Source organism: Leopardus geoffroyi, chromosome B3 (genome assembly GCF_018350155.1).
Source record: "Leopardus geoffroyi isolate Oge1 chromosome B3, O.geoffroyi_Oge1_pat1.0, whole genome shotgun sequence".
In the NCBI taxonomy this organism is placed as follows: Eukaryota; Metazoa; Chordata; class Mammalia; order Carnivora; family Felidae; genus Leopardus; species Leopardus geoffroyi.
This window is the reverse complement of record NC_059337.1, coordinates 146,866,024-146,889,060: the sequence shown is the minus strand read 5'-3', so window position 1 is coordinate 146,889,060 and position 23,037 is coordinate 146,866,024. Positions and strand designations below refer to the sequence as shown.

Here is a 23,037-nt window from a genome sequence, read left to right as displayed (position 1 = left end):
GGGGAGAGAAGCAGGTGTCCCAGCCGAAGTTTGGAGCCAGGAGCGACATCACTCTTGAGGGGCAAGGAAAAGGAAGTATCTGGTCTCCACCTTGGTGGTCTGAGCAACATTGTGTGTTCCTGCCCTTTAAACGCAGCAGGGGCAGGTCTGTGGCTAGAGGGGGTGCAGTTTAGTTGAGGGACCCCCCCCCCAGGCTGAGCACAGGTCTCCGCAGCAGTGGGGGCGGCAGGGACAGAGCCATATAGGAACCCCACCCCATAGGGTCCCTGCAGGGGACTAGGAAGGTGGGCAGGAGCCCAGAGCCAGGTGGGGTTCCAAGGAGGGTAGTGCAGCCCAGGGCTCCAGAAGAGGAAATGCCCACTCACTCTCTGAGGAAGTTAGCCAGGAGGGCAGCCGAGGGGCAGGGGGGTTATGGTAGCTGGAGGAGGGGGGAAGGAGGAGTTCAGGTGCAGGACTCGGGGCAAACACGCTGAGGTGGTTTCCCCAAACGGGACCGGGGAGGTGGTCGTGGAGCGGCGTCCCTCCCCCACCATAGGCCCCCTTCCCGACGCCCTAGCCTGAACCTCCTCATCTGGACGGCGAAGCCGCGTCGTGAAATCTTCCAATACGGAACAAGTTGGCCAAAAAGTCACAACTACCAAAAAGTGCCCAGCTGGCCACTGGGGGTGGAGAGAGCCCAAAACGTCCATCGTGTCTTGTAAAGTGCCTGCCTGTGCCTTGGTCCCAGACACGGGAAGGGCTTCATCCTGAGCACCGAGGCCCTGCCCCAGCTGGGAAGGCAGACGCTGACCTCCCTGCAAGGGGACAGGGGTGGGGAGGCGCAGCTGGGGATGGGCGGGCAGGGCCCTCGCGTGGGAGGCAGGGCCACCAGAGGCCAGCATCTCAGGGAAGCCGTCCGGATCCTGAGCTTCCCCACAAAAGGTAAGGATACGCCCCTCACAGAGCGGAGTGGCATTGAAGAAGACCTCAGGAGACACCACCGAGCCCCTGCCAGCTTCCACGTGGCTTTCTCCCCTTTCCAGACTAACATCCAGCGCCCTGCCCTAAACCAGCCCTGAGGCGGTCGACAGAGCCCGGGTAAAGTGCAGAAATTCAATGTCAATTGCAGAAATTCTATGAATTCATCCATTAGTTAGCAGTGCAAACAGACATTCACAGGGATGTTCTGTGCGGCAAAGTCCACACGTCCAACAACAGAGAAGCTGGAAGAGGGAGGGAGGAGGCGAGGGGCCAGCGCAAACCCCGTAGAGAATGCTCCTGAAGCAGAAGACGACTCCCCAGGAGTGCCACCAGTCACGAACGAACACAAGAGGAACGTGCGATCACTAATCAGAAGCCCGAGTAGTGGATGACAAAACAGCAGACTGGAAGCAAGATTAACAGCCGAGGAAACTCGCTTCCTCACAATCACAGCATTCTGGAATAAGTCTGAAGCAGCACGGGGCACGACGTCAGATTACCGATGGGGCAGAGGCTGGAGACCATCTGCGGGCAAGACAAAGCAACGGAAACAAGAATCTGTTCGACCGTTACTTGGGGAACGTCTGCTTGGTGCCACAGTTTAGACGGGCGGGGGGGCAGGGGGTAAGGAGACACGATCTCTGCCCTCGGGGAGCACGCAGCCCAGTGGGGAGGAAGGCAGGGATGATAATACACGATGAGGTCACGTGTCCTGAAGAGGGTGGGGGGACAATTGTTGAGAGAGGTCAGGACGTTGGGAAGGAGGGACCCTCAGCCCTGCGCAGGTGCGGCACCCCTCAGGGCCCACGGGGCGCGGGCTTCGCCACTGGAGGGCTCGGAGTGACCTTTCTTCGGGGGACCCCTGGCGGTGGCACCCGGTGGGGGCTAAGAAGATGCAGAGGCTCCAGTGGCAGAGGGCTCGGAGGGGGCGCAGAGATCGGTGTCCGGGAGTGACAAGGGGCCTGCAGGCCGTGCTTGGCAGGATCTGCACTGAGGCCTACCGCACCTGAACCCGGCTGTCAGGGGTCAGTAGAACTGTTTATCGGGACGCACAGATCGCAGACACAGCAGACGTGGACAGAAAGCCAGGTTGACCCTCACTTCTGCAGTGACACTCAGAGCGGGAAGACCCAGCCCTGAGGGAAAGATGGTGTCACCCAAGACAGGAAGGGTCCCCGGCCAGCTCTGGTGTGGGTCTAAGGGCCTCAGGAAAACCTCTGTAAACCTAGAAGAATCCAAGAAATAAAGATCTTCAGACACATAAACCCAGACCTTAAATGCAGTCAATGAGGACAGAACCCAAACAAAGCCTGAGTGGCCATGTGGGGGTGGTGAGCTCAGGCCGGTGTAGACCTGAGACCCCCGCCAGCCCCCAGTGGGGGCAGGGCCCGCTCCGCAGCCCTGGAAGTCAGACATCAGCCAGCGCTGTCTGAGGGGAGCCCGCTGCCAAAGCCACGTGACAGTAGCTCTTGATTTTTGCAATTTCTAAAAATAAACTTAGGAGAAGCTTTTAAACTTGGGGTGAAGACGCATCTAATTCAGCACTCATGTTTTCCCTTTAAATTAATTTTTTTTTTAACCTTCAAGGGGGAGCTCTCTACTTTATTCCCACGTGCCCTCTGCCCTCTGCCTAGGCCTCTAGAAACCCCCGGGTGACCTTCACCTGACATCGGTGGCCTTGTCTTGATGAAATTGTGGGTGAGATTTTAAAACTTTATCCTCAGGTTGTTCAACAGTGAACACACGTGCTCTTGCAAAGCCAACGAAGTCCCTTTTCTCAGCAGGGGCAATGCTGGCCCTGGGAGGACACGAACAACACGTCCCAGGCACACAGCAGTTCTGGGGCGCTGCACGCTCCCCCCCTTCCCACCTGGCACGTCCACAGCGGCCTCTGCTCTCTGTCCCAAGCTGGCCTGCCTCGTGAGCACAGACAGGTGCTAGGACACCATGCGGTCAGCACGGGCAAGCCCGCGTGTGGGACGCTGTCCCCCCTGCTGCCAGAGCTCCCCAATGCCCTCAGCCCAGCGATGTCTCCAAAGGTCTTCCCTAACTCAGAGGTGTTCCCTGATGGCCCACCACCTGGGGGTTCCCCGTGAGTCCTGGGAGGGACGCGTTGTCGCTACCGGAGCCGGAAGAGACACCCGCCTGGCTGAAAGGAAGGGAAGGAGCCGGGAAGAGTGGACGTACGGTGGGGAGCACTGCGGTGTCCCTCAGGGGGGCCCGGGGGATGCCCTCACCAGACGGATGCCCCCCAGGACTCTCCCTCCCCGCTCATCCTACTGCCATGCACCATCTGCTGGATGGACCCCCCTGCCTCCCCGGGACGCTCGGCCGGGGCACTGTGGACACCTGGGGCCCCGTCATTCTTGGTTGCAGGGGGGTTCTGTGCTCTGCGGGATTGAAACAGCACTCCGGTTCTGCCCACTCGATGCCAGGGCCGCCTGCGCAAAGCAGAGCGCCCCCCAAAAGATGCCCGCGTCCTCACCCTGAACCAGCGCGCGTGCCTGTCCGCGTCCTCGCCTTGAACCTGCATATGCCAGGTTCCACGGAGCGGGGTGGTGGAGGGGGGGCTGGGACTGCCAAGGCAGGACTTCAGAGTAGCCGCAGGACCAGGGGGCCGACATCAGCACGGGGGCCTGAAGTTGGAAGACGTAGAAGCCCCCGCGAGAAGACGTGCGGCAGGGACAGAGGGACTCTATGCTGCTGGCTTTGAAGGTGGGGGAAAGGGCCACAGGCCGAGGGTTGCAGGCAGCTTCTAGAAGCTGCAAAAGGCCAGACAGATTCTCTCCAAGACCTCCGGAAGGGAAGGCAGCCCTGCCCGCACCCAGGCTGAGATCTGCTTTGGCCTCTGCAGACCTCACGGTCCCTGCGTCTGCTTGAGGACGTGAAGTCTGTGGCCGTCTGTTAGGGCGGCCGTAGGAACCAACGGTCCCAGTGACAGCAAGACCGTCTGCAGGTGGTGAGTGACCCCTGTCCTGGGCCCCGCTCTCCTGGGGAAGGTCCCCACCTGCCCCGCCGCCCAACCTCTCTGCTCCGCCGCTGTGGTGGGGAGTGGGGGGTGCCTGGCTCCCAGCTGGGGAGACCTCATGCAGGGGAGAGGCCCTGACGCCGCCTGGAAGGCAAAGGCCTGGCTCTTCCAGCATCCTGGACCCACCACCCGCTGACTGCAGCCTTGAGAGGCTCCCCAGGCAAGACCAGAACTGGTAGCTCAGCCCAGTGAACCGCTGGCTCTCTAGTGACAACATGGGAGTCCTTTAAAGTCACTGGGCGACAAAGAACATCAAAGTACGTGTCACTCTGTCCTAGCTGTTGACACTTTAGCTCCCACTCTGGACCGTGAGCACTGGTGGGGGTGGGGGGGTCTTCCTGCCCAGCATGGAGCCTGGCGCCTGACACCCACCCCCCACTACGTCATCGGAGGTCCCTAGCGAGGAGGGGGAGGGGATCACGATGTCCCCCAGGCCCTGCCTAGACCTCACCCCAGGGTCCTGTGGGGCAGCAGCATCGGGGCAGGACGCTCTGGGAGGGAGGCCGGTGTGTGCAGAGCCCAGGCCTGGGGTCCTTCGCCTCATCTTGTCCACAGTTCCCTCCCCCCAGCTGCCCCCACACAGAAGCCCGGTCAGCCCGAGAGTCCATCACCAAATCCAGGGGATGGTGCCCGCCACCCACTCTTGTCTGTCCAGTGCCCCCGAGGGCTGGGAGCCTGCGGTCACTTCCCTCCTTCCTGCCCTCTCCAGCTTGATCTCTCCGAATGTGGTTCTGCCTCGTCACCCCGGCTCAGGACTCCCCACCCCCCCCCCCCAACCTCCAGAAGCAGACACCATGGACCACAGTGGGTCCAGGGCCAGCTCTCCATGGTCACCCCGGGCCCTCTGCCCACCAAGCACTGTATGGAGGTGGGGAGGCACCACCTCCTCCAGGAAGCCTCCCTCTGTGTTCAGCACCCTGTCCGTGTTCTGCTCCCCCAGGGTTACGTGTGCCCCTTTGGGCCTTCCGGGGGAACGGGGCCCAACATAAGACCTGGTGTCCCCAAACTGGGTGGCATCAGTACCCAGCAGCTCATGACATTAAATGCCACCCTCCTGGAGGACAGGGCTGGGCAGAGGACTTGGTCATGACCAGGCTCTGTACGTGGGGCCTGTGAGGGCAACATGCCCCACTCCGAGTCCCAACCCCCCCTGCCCTGGAGCCACTCGCAGCTGCTTGACCCCAGGGAGGTGTGGGGGGCTATCCTGGAAGGCCCCACCCTGCCCTGTCCCCCAGGCCCCTCCCCGTGGCCTCCTGGAGGCTGGGCTGGGGCCAGGCACCCCTCCCACAGATGGCCTCCAAGGCCTCGGGCAGCCAGAGGGTCCAGGAGGACCTGTTCTCCCATCTGAAGACGCGTGAGCCCCTGGTGCCCCCCTCCCCGTGCCCCCCAGGAAAGGCGCTGAAAGACAGACACTGGGCTCTTAGGAGGGCGGGGACCTCGAGACCTGCGCCTCCAAAGTCACGGTCTGCCAGAAGGGCGCGCTCGGGGCCAGGAAGGCTTGGAAGGCGTTGGCGGCCTCGGAGGGCCTCGGAGCGTGGGGGAGGAGCACGTCCTTGTCCACGTCCTCGGACACCAGCTGGGCCACGAGCCGCGAGAGGTCCTGAGGGCAACCGCGGGGTCAGGGGGCGGGGCGAGCCGGGGAGAGGAGTCGCCGGGCAAGGGCTGTCTCCGCCCCGCGCCGCCCGCCCCCTGCAGTCCCCTCCCCACCGCCGCCCCGCGCCTCCCGCCCCCTCCCGTCCCCCCGCCCCGCCGCCGCCGCCGCCCCGCGCCCCCCTCCCCCCGCACACCCTGGAGTGGGAGGGGGGCCCGGCGGTCCCCGGCCTCTCCCGGCCGCCCTGCACGGCCAGTCGCCGGCGCTCGTCGATGCTGACGCTCCAGCGGTGGCTCGGGCGCCCGCTCTCGGCCGGCTGGCACACCTGCGGGGACACGGAGGCGGTGGGCGCGGGCCACACCTGCGGGCCGCTGACCCTCTGCCCCTCACCTCGCGCGCCGAGGTGCAGTCTGCTCTCTCCTCCCCGGGCTCGGGCTCAGCCTCCGGGTGTCCGCGCTGCGGCCTCAGGCCCCGTGGCCCACGGCGGCTCTGCGCCTGGGGCCCCGGCCCCACCACCTGCCTGCTTTCCTGCTCGAGGGTCGGCCCCTGGACCGCGAAGTCCGCACAGCCAAGGCCCCGGCCCTCCCCACTGGTGCCTGGAGGTGGGAGGCGGGGGGGGGGGGGGGGGGGCCTCCCGAGCTGGCCCGCGGGAGCCTCAGGAGAGATGGCACCCACAGGTGGGCCGCTGCGTCTCAAGTCCCTCTGGAGTGATCATAAGGAGACTGGGGGACAGGAAAGAGCCCCCCCCCCACCTTGTTCTGGAAAAGGAAGACGGAGTGTGGGAAAGAACCACTCAGACAGCAAGCGGAGCTCAGCGCAAATGTGGGTGGCTCAGACAGGTGGTGCTGCCCCTCCCTCCCTGTGGCCACAGCACTTTGGCGGTTCCTGCTAGGGTCTGCTGCCCCAGGATGGGGGGGGGGGGGCAGGTCCGCAGCAGAGCACCTGCTCTGAGGATGCCTGTGTGCTCCAGGGCGCCCCTTGGGTCCCCACCACTGGCTGTGAGCGCGGCGCCCCCAGGGGGACCCCTGACACTGGGAGGCAAGCAGAGGACACACAGGTCCTGCTGACCTCAGACCCCCGAGTGGAGAGCGAGGGTTCGCGCTGTGGATCAAGGAAATCGTTACAGAGCGTCGTTATGGCAAATGTGACTGATAATCAGGACTGGCAAGACGCCAAAAACCCGGCACCTGGGGGCTCAGTCGGTTAAGCGTCCAACTCTTGGTTTGGGCTCAGGTCACGATCTCACAGTTCGTGGGATGGAGTCCCAAGTCGAGCTCTGTGCTGACAGTGGGAGTCTGCTTGGGATTCTCTCTCTCCCTCTCTGCCCCTTCTCTGCACACACGTGCATGTGTGCACGCTCTCTTTCTCTCTCAAAATAAATACACTTAAAAGAGAAAAAAGATTAAAAAAACAAAAACGAAGAGATCATAACTAGGTAACAAATCACGAGGAAACTAGATCATCCGTGTAGGCCAACATCCAGTGAATCAAAGGTTCGGGAGGAGAGTGCCACAAGAATGGGTGCACGCACGCACTTCCAGAGTCGAGAGGAACGGGGCTCCAGGCTGGAAGGGCTCACACAGGACGAGAGGAGACCGACCTGCACCAGGGGTAGAGCTGTGCCATCAGAACAGTGGCGGTGGAGGAAGAGCTCAGAAAGTCGCAGAGACTGAAAGGCAGGGCACATACAAAGGACCTGAGGTCCGCACCGTCTAGGGCATTGGGCAGCAACACTAGAGTTTAGAGGCAATACGACAATGCCTCACAGATCCTGAAAGGAGGATTTCCCACTGAGAAATGCCATGCAAGTGTGGAGGCAGAATAAAGACAGTTTAACAACTTTATAGTCGAGGACTCAAACGTCTTCTGGACCCTTCTGGGCAGCTGTTAGATGAGGCAGTCCACCGAAACAAGGGAGCAAACCAGTGAGTGGGGAGTCTGAGGGCCCAGGAACAGGGGTCCTGCGGAGGAGGGGCTGGCGGGGCGCCCCAGACGAGCAGCCTCCCCTGGGAACAGAGCTGGCCTCCGGACGTCCCCCCAAGCGCAGCCTGTGGGACTCCGGAGCGGCCACGGGCAGTTGTCCACATGCCTGGGGCTCTGAGGAGGAGTGAGCTTCATTAGCACAGGCACAGCAGCTTCTGGATGTGGCTGGGGTCCCCAAGGAGAGTGTGCATAGTGAGGACAGGATCCCCAATCCTGGAATCACAATTCAGGGAGGCCGATTCTCAGGTCATGGGTAGCACTGGGAGGGACAGAGGGAGACAGCACTACGCAGCCACCCTGAGGGGCCCTGCCTGATGTGTCAGGGTATTTGTGGGAAGTATCCAGCGTTGGGGGAATTTCGGGAAAGGATTAATAACCTGTGCGTAGCAGATGAGGGGGGTGTGTGCCACGATGAACTCCAGGGAGAAACGAAGCACTGTGTGTGTGTGTGTGTGTGTGTGTGTGTGTACGTGCTGGTCATGGTGCTCTGTGCTCAGTGGACGTGCTACGTGGGTGAAGTCCACGTAGTCACTGGACAGCACACACTGCAAGCGGATTTAGGGAAAAAGCCTGAAACCACACAGTGGGGGCGGGGAGGGCGGTGCCGTACCCTCAGTCTCTAGGAGGCAACAGCATCAGAGAGTGAGGAAGCGAGAAGCAGCAGTGCCCGCATGCTCGTTAAAACTGTGGGAGCAGCCACGAGAGCTGGAAGAGTGGGTGCAGGGCAGTGCCACTTGCGACCCCAAGGGCCGGGGCAGGGCTCTTGTTCCAAATTACGCGTGCGTGCGCATTAATAAAAGTAGCACAAAATCTTAAAAATAAAGACTTCGGTAATTAAGATGAGTGATCTAATAGTCACGGAACACGCGCGCGTGACTTTGACCCACGGAGAACCACGCACGCTCTCACCCGACAAGTGGAGCACCGCACACATCAGCCTGGTTTCAGGCCACCGACAAAGCAGATGCGCCAGCACGGGACTCGTACGGGTCACAGTAGGCGAGCGCAAAGCCACACAACGCAATTAACAATTAATGGCAGAGGCATATTGGCGTGGGCTTTCCAAAACACCCTTGTCATCCACGCGCATGAAAAGGAAAATCCGTACTATATGCCGACTCACTTAGAAACGAGCGAGGATCCAGGGTGCACTCCTGTCCTGTGAAGATGAAGTTTTAAATGCTGGAAAGTTAGAAAAAAAAAAAAAGCCACAGACCAGATTGCAAAGCAGGAAATTCAAGAAGCTAGGAAAAGAACAACAAGAGAAATTCACTGCAAGTTAAAGGCAGAAGGAGCAAAGATTAATGAATAAGTCCACAGGGGACAATTATCACCAGCTGGCTTTCTGAAAACCCAGCAGGACAGAGCGACGTGAGTCCCCCCGGCCCCAGGCACGGTCCCCGTCATGTCGGCCCATCTCCTCCTGCCACGAGCTGTAAGTCCACGTACTTCAGACGCTCTCCTACCCAGTTCTGGACACGGCTCTCCTGCTGCTGTGAAGCGCCTCTCTGTGGACTCTGGTTGGGAACGTCATACGTGCCACAGGCATTCCTTCCAGACGTCTTAGAATGTGTGTCTCTGAAGCCTTGGAGAACTGCAGTCAGATTTGTCAGCATTTCCCCTCGTGGGTTCTGTGCGTGGCCCCAGGGAGGAATTTCCCACTGAGAATTCTTTTTTTTTTTTTTTTTTTTTTAATGTTTAACGTTTATTTACTTTTGAGACAGAGAGGGAGAGAGAGAGAGAGAGAGAGCGAGCTGGGGAGGGGCAGAGAAAGAGGGAACACAGAATCCGAAGCAGGCTCCAGGCTCTGAGCTGTGAGCACAGAGCCCGACGTGGGGCTCGAACTCACGTGATCCTTAAGATCACGACCTGAGCTAAAGTCAGATACCCAACCGACTGAGCCACCCAGGCGCCCCTCCGTGAGATTCTGACAACGCTCTCACACACCCTCCTGGCACATCCGTGGTTTGGTCCTAACACTTGGTGTGCGTTTGAGGACACATGAGGAGTCTACCTTATGATCTCCTCAACGGGCAGCCAGTTGCCCCGACACCATTCGTGGGAAAGTCTGTTTCCTCACTGTTCTGCGATCCGTGCGAAGCACAGATCAAATCCCCAGACTTACACAGGGGCCCGTTTCCAGACTATTGGCACTGGATCGTGGACCACTTGCGCGGTCTGTCTGTCCCAACGCCGTACAATTTTAATTGCTGGAGCTTAGAGCAGACAAGCGTTGCCTGCTCTTCTGTTTCAAAATTCGTGTCTGGTTTCTTTTCCAAGCAAATTTGCAAAAAAACATCTTTATTTTTTCAAATAGTATCTTTACTATGCAGTGATGTATGCACATTTCTGAACCCTGAATAAAGGAAGCCACGCTGCACACATACGGCGCCACTTGCTTCCTTCACTCACGAGCATGTCTGCCGGGTCACCCTGCTGCCACGTGGAGAGGCACCCACCCGCTCTAACTCCAGGCCGAAAGGCAGTTTGGCACCAAAGCAGGCCGCGAACAGATGGGAGACTGTGCGTGGGAGGTCCCCATCCCACTTGGTTGGAACGTTCCCACGTTTCTCTCCCTGCACATTCGTGAGCACATCGAGGGACCGGGTTGTTTTTAATCCATCTGACAACGGCCGCCTTGTGAGTGGGGCGTCTGGTCTCCGTGCGTCCATCGACCGGACCGACATGGGCGATTACACCTGCTGTGGGACCTCGTGCTTTGTCTTGTCCCTCCCTCGGTGTACTCACCGCCCACACGCAAACTCGCCGAACTCTAAGCTCACGGAGGGGCCCATCGGGGGGGACACCAGCGCCACTTGCAGATGCCGTCCTGACGCTCGCGCCATCATGGGCGCACATCCGCCCACCCCGAGTCTCTTCCTTCTTGGCACCCCCCTCCCGTCTGAGATCACCTTCCCGCTCTGTGAGCTCTGTTCTTCACAACCGGGGTGAGGTCCTGCTGGGGCAAATTTGTTTTCTCCTATTTTGCCTACCCTTTTATTTATTTATTTTGCCCTCTTCTTAAAAGATTACTCTTGCTGGGCACGAAATTCCAGATTGACGGTTATGTGCTCCGCCGAGTCAAGCTTCTATATTGTTAATGCCAGGCTGTCACGCCCTTCCAGACTCTGTCTCCTCTTTGATTGTTCCTGACATCTGATCTTTGCCCCTGGTGCCCTGCAGCCGCACTATGGCGGCTCTTGCTATAGACTCCCCTCATTCCTCCTGCTCTTGGTTTGCTGGGCACGTGACTCCGTTAGACTGCCCGTGTTAGCCAGCCTCCACGGTGGCATCCAGAGATTGGTGCCCCTGGTGCTCAGGCCCTGTGTCCTCCCTGCCACGTTACGTAGTGGTGACCTTGAATCCACTAGGAAGTTGTAGACACGATGGAGTGTGAGTCCGAGGCAGTCCCAAGACGCTGAAGCTTCCTCCTTGTTCTCTCCTGAACCATCCACTCTGGGGGAAGCCAGCCTCGGCACACGAGGACTCGAGCAGCCCCAGGAAGAGGGCGCATGGTGAGGAGCTGAGACCTCCTGCCCACGGCCAGCACTGACTCACCAGCCGTGCGAATGAGCCACCGGGGAAGTGGGTTCTCCAGGCTTATTCAACTTTCAGATGACGATGGCTCTGACGTCTTGCCTGTAACCAGAGCCAAAGCCACCCAGCTAAGCAGTTCCCAAGTCCCTGACCTATAGAAACTGGGACAAACATGTTTATTGTTGTTTTAAGCTGCTAAGTCTTAGGGGCACTCGTTACACAGCAACAGGTAACTAAAACGTGAGTGGAAACATAGGTACGTTTAGGGTAAAATTTTCAAGATTCATGGAAAGCTTTTTGTTTTTTTTTAATAGTATTGCACTGAGTTAGTTACTTTGGGGGAACGTGGCAGGTTCAAAACACGAACTCTTCCCATCAAATAAGGTGGTAAAGCTTCCCGTTAGGTATCCTCTGTGCCACTCAGTCTCGTGCCACAGGATTCATCCCAAGAACAGACTCATTCTCAGGGACTTTGCAGTTTCTGTTGTTAAAGGGAATGCATCCTTTTCCCCACTTACATTTTCCGGCTGGTTATCTTTAGTATGTGGGAAAACCATGAAGTTTTCGACGGAGATCATGTATCCACGCTTCCTCTCTTACCAGTGGCCTTTTCTCTTAAGGGGCTGGCACGGATTCCCTAGATAGACGATGGATTAGCTGCAAGAGTGACCGTTTCATCTTTTCTTCTCAGGTATTTATGGCTTTCGTTTGCCTGACTTCCATACGGGCCGGGTTCCCGGTGTGTCCATCGTCATGGTGACGCCCTGCGTTCCTGCCTGCTGCCCGCGCCTGTGAGAAACACTTCTGGTGAAGACCACTCAGGGCTCTTGATAGCCGTGCTTTAGCGGGTTATAGACCTATCCACCTCTCCCTACCTTACTAAGAATCAGCAGCTTTTCCCCGCATACTCATTACACTGCAATTTTACAAAATTGTTTTTAATTGTCATATTTGTTTTAAAATTTTTTTTCCAACGTTTTTTATTTATTTTTGGGACAGAGAGAGACAGAGCATGAACGGGGGAGGGGCAGAGAGAGAGGGAGACACAGAATCGGAAACAGGCTCCAGGCTCCGAGCCATCAGCCCAGAGCCCGACGCGGGGCTCGAACTCACGGACCGCGGGATCGTGACCTGGCTGAAGTCGGACGCTTAACTGACTGCGCCACCCAGGCGCCCCTTTGTTTTGTTTTAAAGAAAAGGTACTGGAATTTGTTTTTCAGTATCTACTGAAGTAATCACACGGTCTTCCTTCTCGGTTAACGTAGACCATTTTACCAAATGGGTTTCTAAATTCCTTTGTCCTTGGGGGACGGTATTTTTGGTACATACACAACTGTATTTACTCGATACGTAGTCATCTTGCACCTACTCTGCCGGCCCCCTCCCCCCACACCATCCTAGGCACTGGGCGCAGGGCTGTGAGGACACAAAGTCCCTGGTCTCCTGGAGGGTGGAAGCCTGGGAGGCATCACGGTCGCGAAGGCTGGTCTCTCCGATGCTGCTGGCTTTACCTACCCCGCATTCAGGCGCTCTCCACCTGCGCCACAGTCGGATGGGCCCATCACTCCCGCCTGCCCTAGTCCCAGCCCTGCTCTCCCGCGGCACTGGCGTCAGGGTGCAGCCTGCTCTGTACGCACAAGTGGCTTCTACGCTTTCAACCTCCCCGCCGGGGAGAGCTCATTTCCTAATCGCTGGGACTGCCCACCCTTACGCTCTTCATGTAGGGCATTTCTGGGACAACTTTAGAATTCTCTTTGCCGTCTTCAGGTTTTTAAGAGTTAATTCGGGTGACGCAAATTCAGATGATCAGCTTTCACCTTTGCTTAATAACGCTGTGAGGTTTCACCGCTAACTGCCCTTCCCGCGAGCACTGCGCCGCAGGCCCGGCCTTTCCGCCGCCGCCGCCCTCACTCTCTTTCAGCCGCATGCGGGTCTTTCTGGAAGGCTCCTCGGCTTCTCCTCTCCTCTCCCACTTCCTACCTCTCTCTCTGATTTTCCAGGCGATTTCCTCCATTTCATATTCCAACCCTTCTGCCGCACATTTCAATTCTGTTGTTTATTTATTAAGAGCTCTGTATGATTTGCTGAAAGTGTATTTTTAAAAAAACAGAATCCTTGGGGCGCCGGGGTGGCTCAGTCGGTTAAGTGTCCGACTTCAGCTCAGTTCACGATCTCGCGGTCCGCGAGTTCGAGCCCCGCGTCGGGCTCTGGGCTGATGGCTCGGAGCCTGGAGCCTGCTTCCGATTCTGTGTCTCCCTCTCTCTCTGCCCCTCCCCCGTTCATGCTGTGTCTCCCTCTGTCTCAAAAACAAACACACGTTAAAAAAAAAAAATTAAAAAAAAAAAAAACAAAAAAAAACAGAACCCTTTCCAAGTCATACGGAAGGGAGTGTCTCTCTTCCAGATCCCAGGGTTTCACGTGAACACTTTGGAAGCTTTCTGCTCCCCGAACCGCCTGGCCCTCTTGCCTCGGAGTCCTCGCCAGCTGTTGCTTGCAGCTCGGCAGAAGGGGCACGGCCTGCCGGGCATGGCGTCAGCAGAGAGGTGACCGTGACATCTGTCAGCTCTTGGTCACCTGCTGCCTCCCGCTTTCCTCCTGGGCTGCTCCCGCCGCTCTGGGGCTCCGACCCAGGGGCGTCTCCTTCTCAAGCACCACTCTTGCCCTGTGTCAGGGCTTCAGCAGGGATGAGGGCGCTGTTACTTGTTGACTCCCTAAAGTCCAACGGGAGGAAAAGGCAATTCTCTGCTGTGTGCGTGTCAGAGCTGGATGCTTGACCGACGAGCCCGACACCCCAACCTTTCCCTTTCTTTCTGGCCTCTGGAGCCCCCGTCTCTGCAAGAAGCCCTCTGTTCTGACAACTGGGTTTCCGAGCAGGTTGCTGCCGTCTGGCCTCTGTCCCTCGGGCCTCGCCCCTGGTGCCTCTGCCAGCTGCTGGGAGTCAGGGCAGGAAGGGCCTGGGGACAGCTCCTGTTATCTCCTGACCTCAGTGTCCAGTGCAGACTGGCCCCAGCCCCGCAGGGGCAGCTGGTGGGGCTCCAAGATCCAGGCAGCCTCGCTCCGTCTCTCTCCAGACCTTCCAGAACTTCCATCAGGCTCACGCTGCTCTCGAGCGCCCGCCCGCCTGCTGGTTACTTGCACGTTGCTCACCAGCACTTCCTGCCGGGGCCTTGAGCAGCTGCCTGTGCTCCCCTTGCTTCCTGACTGTCTACGTTTTCTTCTTCTGTGTGGTAAATGACACACAAACGTCATCATTTACGGCGCACGGTGCAGCGTCATGAAGCACATTCAGCCCACCAGCACCGTCCGTCGCCACTCACTCCCCACCCCCATCCTATTTTCTGTCTCCGGGAGTCTGACCACTCTAGGGACCTCAAACATGTGGATCACGCGGTGTCTGTCCTCCCGTGTCCGAAGCATAACGTCTTGCTGGTTCGTCCGCACGGTAACATCTGGCTGAGCAACATTCCGTGGTAGTACACCTCGCATGCACCCGTGGACGGACACCCAGGCTGCTTCCGCCTCGTGGCAAGTGTGAATCACGCCGCCGCGAACACGGGTGTGCTAGAGTCCCTGCTTTTCGGTTCTTTTGGATTCGTGCCCAGAGCGGGGCTTGCTGGATTCCAGGGTAGTTCTGTGCCTCGTCTCGTGAGGGACTCCACACTGCTTCCACGGTGGCCGCGCCACTCCACACTCCCACCAGCATGCACAGGGCTCCGGTCTCCCCACAACCTCGCCAGTACTCCTTTCTTTTCTTCTGGCGGTAGCCACCCTCGCGGGCGTGACGAGCTGTGTGCTGTGGTTTTCCTTTCCACTGCCGGCCCAGGGCTGATGATGTTGGGCGCTTTTTACATCTTTCTTGACCATCGGTATAACTTTGGAGAAATGTCCAGGCCCTTTGCCCATTTTTGCCTCAGGTTGCTGTTCTGTTTAGAGTTTCAGCAGCTCATTACGCATTCTGGACGTTCTAGATGTTCATCCTTTATCAGATGTGTGCTTTGCAAATGTTCTCCCATTCCACAGGTTGACTTTTCCGTGTCCTCTGATGACCAAAAGGTTTTAATTTTGATGACGCCTAATTCAGCTATTTTTACTTTTGTTGCCGGAGCTGCTGGCATCCAAGAAATCACTGCCAAGTCCAACATGAAGCTTTCCCGTCTTCTCCTAGGAGTTTTGCGGTTGTAGGTGTGTAATCCACTCTGAGTTAACTTTTGCATGTGGTGTTAGGCGACAGTCTGGGTTCATGCTTTCACTTGTGTAAACTCAGCGTTCCTGGTGCCGAGCGAGGACAAGACCACCCCCACCCTTTCTCATCGAGTGTCATGGCGCATCGATCAGCCATCTCTGCCTTTGTTCCTGGCGTGCATTTTACTCCCCTCAGCTTTGTCGGTCTTCCACATGTGGTCACGTGTAACCGTTGTTTCTTTCACGGCTCCGGGACTTTGAGGCTAGGTTAGAAAGGCCATCCTACGCCCCTGGTGTTGGATGAGGCGTGGCTACAACTGTCCGTCTCTGGAGAGCTACGCCACTGCCAAGCGTGATTCACCGTAAAGCCCATCTCCCCCACCGATTTGAGACACCATCTTAACCCTACACTAGGTGTCTGTGGGCATTTGAGTCAATTTCCAGACTTTCTAGTTGGTTCTGATAACCATGCATCACACGCCAGGACTCCACTGCTTTGATAACCAACGCTCTGCAGTATGATTTCACGTCTGCTAGGGCTGAACCTACTCTTGCTTATTTTTCCATTCGACCAGTTTGACGTACCGAGAAAGAGCAGGCAAAAATTTAGCATTATTTCAGTTTATCCGTTTCAGTAATCTCTACACCCAACCCAGGGCTCGAACTCACAACCCCAAGATGAAAACTTGCACGCTCCACTGACTGAGCCAGCCAGCACCCCAAACATTTAGCACGCTTATCGCTGATGGTGCTGAAGTGTGAAACCTCTACGGAGGCCTCTCAGTGCTGGTGTCTCCCTGCTGTCAGTTTCTCGGTGATGCTTTGGGGCGCTTTAAAGCTTCTCTCCAACAGGTTCGCCTGTTTCCTGTTCAGCGTATTCCTTTTCCACTCGTTCATCTCCTACAGCCTGTCGCTAAGCACGCGGGCTCTGCACACAGCTGTGTGTGTCCTCTCCGCTTGCCTGGGCCCCAGTCCGTTCTCCCGCACCGAACAGGCACAACCACACGTCGCCCCTGGTGCTGGTGTCACCTCGGCCGCGTTCACGTCCCTCTCGTTTGGCTGCAGGACTAATTCTTCCAAGATGGCACAGGTCACCGTGAGGATGGTGACACAGCTACTGCTGGGGCTCTTCTGGGTCCTTTTTCCCCTAGCTGTCCTGCCCTTCTGCGGGATAGAGGTTTTCTTCAAATGTACAGTACCCTTGGCCATTACTTCTATTTCACAGGGCACACGTGGACTAGGGCTCGGGGGCTGGGGCAGCGACCTTTTTCTGCTGCCTCCCATCTCACAGCCCGAAGCGGGCCCTCTTTCTCTGCCCACGCTGTGATCTGCCACCACAAGGTGACTCCTGTCGGCCAGCCCTCCCATCCTGTTCTGTTCGGTGGTCATTTCAGCGAGATTGTTGGGAAGCAGGCGTGCGTCAGCCGGCCCAGCCCTCGGGGAGAGGCTGGGTGGCGGCAGACCGTCCATCAGGGGAAGTCTCGTTAGACCTCGGTCCCAACTTGAGGTCAATGACCTCTTGTGGGCATGTCATTACCATGTGGGGCGACGGGGACCGTGCTGACCCCTGCGGATGAAGGCGGTTCTGTGGGGCTCGGGAGGGGATGACACAGGGACGAGAGGAGTGCTGAGGCTGACTGACGTCTGCCAGGCGGGAGGCTCCCTGGGAGGCTGGCCTGGGAAGGTCTGGAGGAAGAGCACTCCACACTGGGGGGGGAACAAAGAGAAGGGACACCCGGCAAGACATCGACACAGAGTAGCCCCTCAAGACCACAGTGGGCAGCTGACGTTCCCCCGGGGCTGAAGCAGAGGAGGGCAGCGGCAGGACAACGTGGGAGGCAGTGCCCCCAAACCAGAAAACTGGAGGTCTGCAGAGATGGATGTGTGCCCTCTTCTGGCCTCTGCCCAACTCCCTCTCCCCTGGCCACCTCCCGCTGGACGGTTCTTTCCCGCTCCCCTGCTGCCCCCTCGGCCCCTGCCCGCCCACCTCTCTGAACCTCACACTCGAGCGGTGGCCTCTGCCCAAGAGCTGCCAGTGTGCCCCCAAGTCCCCACCGCCTATTTGGGACGCAGGCTCCTGAGTCACGCCCTCCTTGTGACAGTGACACGTCTGTGTGTTTAAGTCCCGGACAGCCCGTCCCGAGAGTCAGCCCCACACAGGGGGGTCTGCCTGCCTGCCCCCCAGGACCCTCACAGGCACTCGGTTGGGGGCCACGGCGGCAGCTCCGGGAGCCCGCTGCCCTTCTCCCGCCAACTTTTTATGTAAACCTTCGACCGCAGCAAGTGCGCATGCACACAGACCCAAGTGCACAGCCTGACAGGCTCCCGCTCACCACACTGCCGAGCCGGTCACACCTGGGAAGCACCCTGCTGAGTCCGACCCTGGCGCACAGGCAGCCACACAGAACCTCCGGGGGGTCTGGCTCCTCTGCTCCTGAAGCACCCCCCTGGGGCTGGGGCGGCAGCGCCCTGGCCCCCGTCATGGCTCCTGGAACCTGGCAGGCAGCTGCTCACTTGCCCGGCATGAGGCCGGGGACAGACAGATGCCTCCAGTTTGGGGCCATCACAGGCAGAGGCTCCAGTGACATTTTGGTTACGGTTTGGGGACAAACCCCGCTGACTGCCTGCCTGCCTGGTCACAGGGTGGCTGTCGGGGGGCCGCCCTCTCGGCCCAGGGTGCGATGCTGGGGCGGACTGAGGCAGGCCCCTCCGACAAGCCCAGCAGAAACAGACAGTATGGTGGCCGCCCAGCGGACACTGTGTGCCTCCCATCAGGTGCGATTCGGCCCTCCGTGAGGCTTGAGGAGCCCCTTCTACCGCACGCTGCGACCAACCCACCTGCAAAGCCAGTTCTGGGGTCCCGCTTACCCAGTCCTGAGTCTGCAGTACCTGTCGCCCTCCGCTCTGGGCACCGGGCTGGCCCCAAGCCGTGGTCGCACTCACAGGGGGAGGGGGCTGCCCGAGCTCTTGGCGCAGCGGCAGCCCCGACTTCTTCCCCAGCGAGGCGTTAGCCAAATGCTTCCGGCTGTCCATGTCCAGCCCCTCGGCCTGCTTGTCTGCACCTCCCGGGCTCCCTGGGCCCCCAAGCAGGTGGAGGAAGCGTCAGGCTCTGCTGGGCTCACCTTCCCACCACCAGCCAGACAGCGCTGGGCAGGCCTCAGGCTAGTGGGTGACCTGGGTCCCTCAGCTCCTCCTGCCATTCCCCCCTCCCCCCACCCACATGCTACTGGCTGGAGTAGCTACAGTGCCCTGCCTGTCCCCTCTCCCGGCACCCAGGTTTCCCACCTTGGCTCCAGCCCAGTGTGGGGTGGGGTATGTGCCCCAGCCGACAGCCGACCTCTGGGGACCTACAGAGAAGGCCAGGAACGACCGAGACCGCAGAACGAAGGGCCCCACGGCTCTCCCTGACTCCTTCCTCCCACCCGCTGTGACCTCACCTTGACTCCGCCCGGACCACACCCCAAGGCTGGCCCTCTACCCTCCAGGGGCTCTGCGGGGACCACGGAGTGGGCTGAGGGTGGGGGGGGGGAAATCAGGGCAAGGGTCAGAAAGGCACAGCGTAGAAGGTCGGGAGGGGGGACCATTAGGGAGGCAGCAGTCACTGGTGGAGGAGTAGGGTACGTGGGGGGGGGGGGGGGTAGCGAGGTGGGGGAGGGGCTGGGTACGCTGGGTGTAGGGGGCGGGGAAGGGTGGGGTACGCTGGGGGTAGGGGACGGAGAAGGGCAGGGCACGTGGGGGGTAGCGAGGTGGGGGAGGGGCCGGGTACGCTGGGTGTAGGGGGCGGGGAAGGGTGGGGTACGCTGGGGGTAGGGAGGCGGGGAGGGGTGCGTACTCTGGGGGTTTGGGGTGGGGCACGCGGTGAGGTACGCAAGGAGTGACGGAGGCGGAGAGGTGGGGCTCGCTGCGGGAGCAGAGGCGGGCAGACGTCGGGTACACCAAGAGCTTGGGATGGGGTGCGCTGCGGGGCGGGGGACGGGAGGCTGAGGGCGCGCCCTCGCGCGTGGGGGCCGTCAAAGAATAGGGGTGGAGCCCACAGTCGTTCGGGGAGCCCCCGAGGGGGCGGAGCCGAGCCCAGCGGAAGCTCTGCTGCGGCTGGCTCCGCCCTGCCGCTTCCGCTTCCGCTTCCGCCCCGGGCCGCGCCTGCGCCCTGGTCCCCGCGGTCCGCCGCGGGGCGGGCGGATCTTTTCTCTTCCCAGGCCTGTCTGGAGTGTGACCTGGCGCCGCTCGGACGGTGGGGGGTTCGTCTCGCAGATGCTGCCCTCCTCCGCCCCTGGGGCGTGTCCGAGGCGCCGCTCGGAGCTCGGGGCTCCTCGGCCGGAGCCCTCCCCGGGCCCCGGTCGTTCGGACCACAGGCTCTGTCCCCTCCTGGGTCCCAGGCGGCGCCCCCACCTCCCTGGCGGCCCTCGGGACGGGGCCTGGGGCGCGCGGGCGGCCCGGGAGGAATCACACAGCAGGCGTGGGAAGGCCTGGGGTTGCTCCCCAGGTTTATTAGTGTTTTGCATCAGCACCTTAAAATAGTCCACGTGGTCACATACGTGACAGATTAGAATCTATTCCCCAAAAAGGTTATTTACATTAATCCTGTGTTTCATTTAAAAAGAAAAAAAAACAAAACAAAAACCCTAGCAACACGTACATCCTAGAAACTAAACAATGCACGACGATGGATGGGGGTCTGCAGAAACGTAGAGGGGCACCCCTTGGCCTACAGGTTGGGACCCGGCGGTGGCAACCAAGGCCAGGCAGGTGACGTGTGGGGACGCGGTCTCCCTCAACCCGTGGGGGGCGGGTCTGGGGAAGGCGGTGAGGGACAAGCTCAGGTCAGGCGGCTGGCCCACAGAAGCAGGTGGCCCTGTCTCCTAAGGAGGAATCTGCCCCAGGGCAAAGGCCAGACCCCGGAGAGTGGCCAGGTCTTCCCGTCTGGGAGTGAGCACAGTGCCAACCGGGGACCCTCCCCGAGCTGCAGCCACGACGACACTGACTCAGGATGCTGGCCCGCAAGCCCTGAGGAGATGCCCCCCCGGGGCTGCTGATGTGGGAGGAGAGAGGAAGCAGTGGGCCAGGCTGGAGGGTGGTGGCTGGCCCCCACCTGGCCTTGCCCGGTGGTGACTGGCGGCTGCTCCTGCCCAGGACCCACATGCCTCGCACCCCACACCGCCCTCCGTGTGCTTGCAGCTGCACTGACTCGGTCACAGATGGCTTTGGCTTCTGTGTCATCTTCCTTTGAGGGACAAAGTGCTTTCACGTGGGTCCTCAGAACAGCTCCATGAGGTAGGCAGGGCGCATGTGACCAATAGGAAAACCGAGGCACAGGTCTCTGAGAGAGTCACGGTGGCTGGGGCTGTCTGTGTGACCTCCTGGGCCCTGGGGACGGTGTGGTGGGTGAGCCCCATAGCACTTAGGCACAGGACAGACGGCAGCCGGGCTCTGTAGGCCCAGGGGCATAGGGTGGGGGCGCTGCGGGCCCTCCCGTGTGCCCGAGGACACAGCTACGGAAGTGGATGGGGAGGCACATTTGGGGGGGATGGTCCCACGACAGGGTGGATGTGACTGCTCTCTCTGGTCCCTTCCTCCAAAGCAAGCTTTGGGGCTAGAAGCTACGTCAGGAGCCTCACCCGTACCTCCTTCCTGCGGAGTTTGACCTTCGGAAAGGAACCTTAAGGAACCCAAGGCCCTGAGGCCCAGCGGTGGGAGCGAGAGCAGCGAGGCTCACGGTCCCAGGGCCTGCTTCTGAGGACGGCTGCTGGCAGACATCTGGCCCGGGCGCAGGCTGCCTGAGGCGCTGGGCTCAGGGGCCAGCCTCCAACCCTGGTCCTTCTGAGCCAGGGGTCAGCCTGGTCCCCAGTGCTGTCAGAGGAGGAGTTCAGGCCATCCTGGGGAAGGTCCTGCCCGCGGGCAACCCTGAGGCGGGGCCACACACAAGGTCAGGCCCTGTCCCGTTCCCTAGCTAGCCCAGGGACCCCTTCCTGCCTTGGGGGAGGAAGGAAGCCGGTAGGTCACAGGTAAGGAGGGCGGGCCACCTCACTCCCCCAGGGTCATACCTGCCTGTGCCACGGGCACTGTTTTCCGAGCACAGCCTGCATGGCGCCGTGGGCGGGCTACCGCAGGGTCCCGGAGCCACAGCTGCCAAAGGAGGGGAAGTGGTGGGCTCTTCCTGTGGACACCGGGCTGGACTCTGGCTGCAGGTCAGGGTGTCCCTTTCCTGCTGCATGGGAAGGCAGGGGGCAAGGCTACCACCAGGGTGGGGCCCAGACCCAGACCCTCACTCTAGGGAGCTTGGCGCAGAGAAGCCAGGGCTCCCTGCCTCTTCGGGGTACTCCCAGCGGTACCTACGGCTCCAGTGGGCTTGGCGCCTGTGCTCAGGCTGTGCTACCTGAGCTCGTGCTGGCCACAGAAGTGGGCGTGGGCCCAGACACCCCTCAGCCGGTAGGTGGGCCCAGGGGGCTGGGCGGGAGGAGGCGGCTGAGTGGGCTGGGGCCAACTTCGGGGCCACTGTGCTTGCTGAGCTTGGGGCAGAGGCAACCAGCAGAAGTGACAGCTCGAGAACAGCCAGAGGGAGAGTGGCGGGGGGGGGGGGGGGGGGGGGGGCGAGGCGGGTGCTCTGGTGGGGGGGCTAGGACATGCGACAGCGACAGCGCTGGCTGGCTCCGCCCCAGCCCCAGGGGGCCGCTGGGACGTCAGAAGAGCAATGTCCCTTTGGCAGCTACCTTGTAACGTGTAGTTAAAAGCATTAAAAATATCTGCTACTAGAAAACCCCCACTGCCCGCGAGGCTGGAGTTTATTGGGAACCACAAGTGGGCGGTGCTGGGGCGTCTCCCGCCTGGTGGGCGGCTGGGCCCAGGCCTGGGCTGTCTGGCCTCCAGCCTCTGGCCACCCAGCTCCGTGTCTGGGCCCGTAGGCAGCCCGTGGATCTGCGCGCTGCCCGCCTGACCCCAGCTCCCTGAGGAAGCAGTCCTGGCTTTCAGGAAGGACAGGACGTGTAGGTGAGGACCCTTCTCGCTGGGGGGGCTCGGGAGGTCCTGAGGCCAAAACACACCTTTCGTGATTCTCAGAGCTCAGCGCTGTCCGCCTGACCTCCCACCCCGCCGGCACATCTGGTCATCGAGCAGGGCAGTTACCCGGCCCCGGTGGGGGAACCTCCCCGTGAGTTTCCAGGTTTAGAGCACATTCATACTTAAGACTGTTTCTCTTTGTGTTTTTAAGTGTCTCCGTAGTAAACTGAAATGTTAACAGAAAAGCAGCTGGGCCCTCCTGGCGCGCGCCGTCCAGGGCTCCGGGGTGGGGCTAGCAGGCGGACTTGGAGTGTCCGAAGATGCAGATGGGGAAGTGCTTGACATGGGAGGACCACTGGGCCGCCAGCTGGAAGAACTTGACGTCATTCCACTCCACACCGTCGATGAGGACTGTGGGGACAGGACCGCCTGACCCATCTGCCCAGCACGCCCCAGGACAGGGCTGGGGGAGCCCCCCCCCACCCCCGGCTCCCAGCCACCAGCGGTGGCCAGCTTCTCCCTGCCCACGAGGACCTGCTCTTCCACAGCCCCTCCGCCCTGGCTGGGGTCTGCAAAAACGGATTAAAACGCCGTGCTCCTAAAGCAGAAAAGCAACAGAGGAAGGCAGAGCAGTTCTGGACCACAGTGGTCGTCAGACTGGAGCTCCTGGAGAGAAAACCGTGCCGGGCTCCATACGCTGAATTAATTAGCTGCAGAGTATCTTCTATAAAAAGTCTGAGATACACCAATCAATCTCTTGGGA

The 23,037-nt window shown here is 60.0% G+C and overlaps 2 protein-coding genes across 8 annotated transcripts in view; both read right to left on the bottom strand.

The window, feature by feature from the left end:
• Positions 1-1,102: 1,102 nt before the first annotated feature.
• On the bottom strand, positions 1,103-20,420 carry TEX22 (testis expressed 22). Its single transcript, XM_045450849.1, has 7 exons — positions 20,264-20,420; positions 19,114-19,696; positions 18,567-18,628; positions 18,150-18,355; positions 5,776-5,904; positions 5,433-5,588; positions 1,103-2,185 (listed from the first exon to the last, which is right to left on the bottom strand). The coding sequence occupies exons 1-7, from the start codon at positions 20,418-20,420 to the stop codon at positions 2,114-2,116; spliced, it is 1,365 nt and encodes a 454-aa protein (XP_045306805.1). The 3' UTR covers positions 1,103-2,113.
• The window catches only part of PACS2 (phosphofurin acidic cluster sorting protein 2), a 55,964-nt gene continuing 52,663 nt past the window's right edge, over positions 19,737-23,037 (bottom strand). For all 7 annotated transcript variants that reach the window (XM_045452200.1, XM_045452199.1, XM_045452196.1 and 4 more), the window contains one exon: positions 19,737-22,685. In XM_045452200.1, coding sequence (XP_045308156.1) covers positions 22,567-22,685 — 119 coding nt within the window. In that variant the 3' untranslated portion in view covers positions 19,737-22,566. The remainder of the gene's footprint in view (positions 22,686-23,037) is intronic.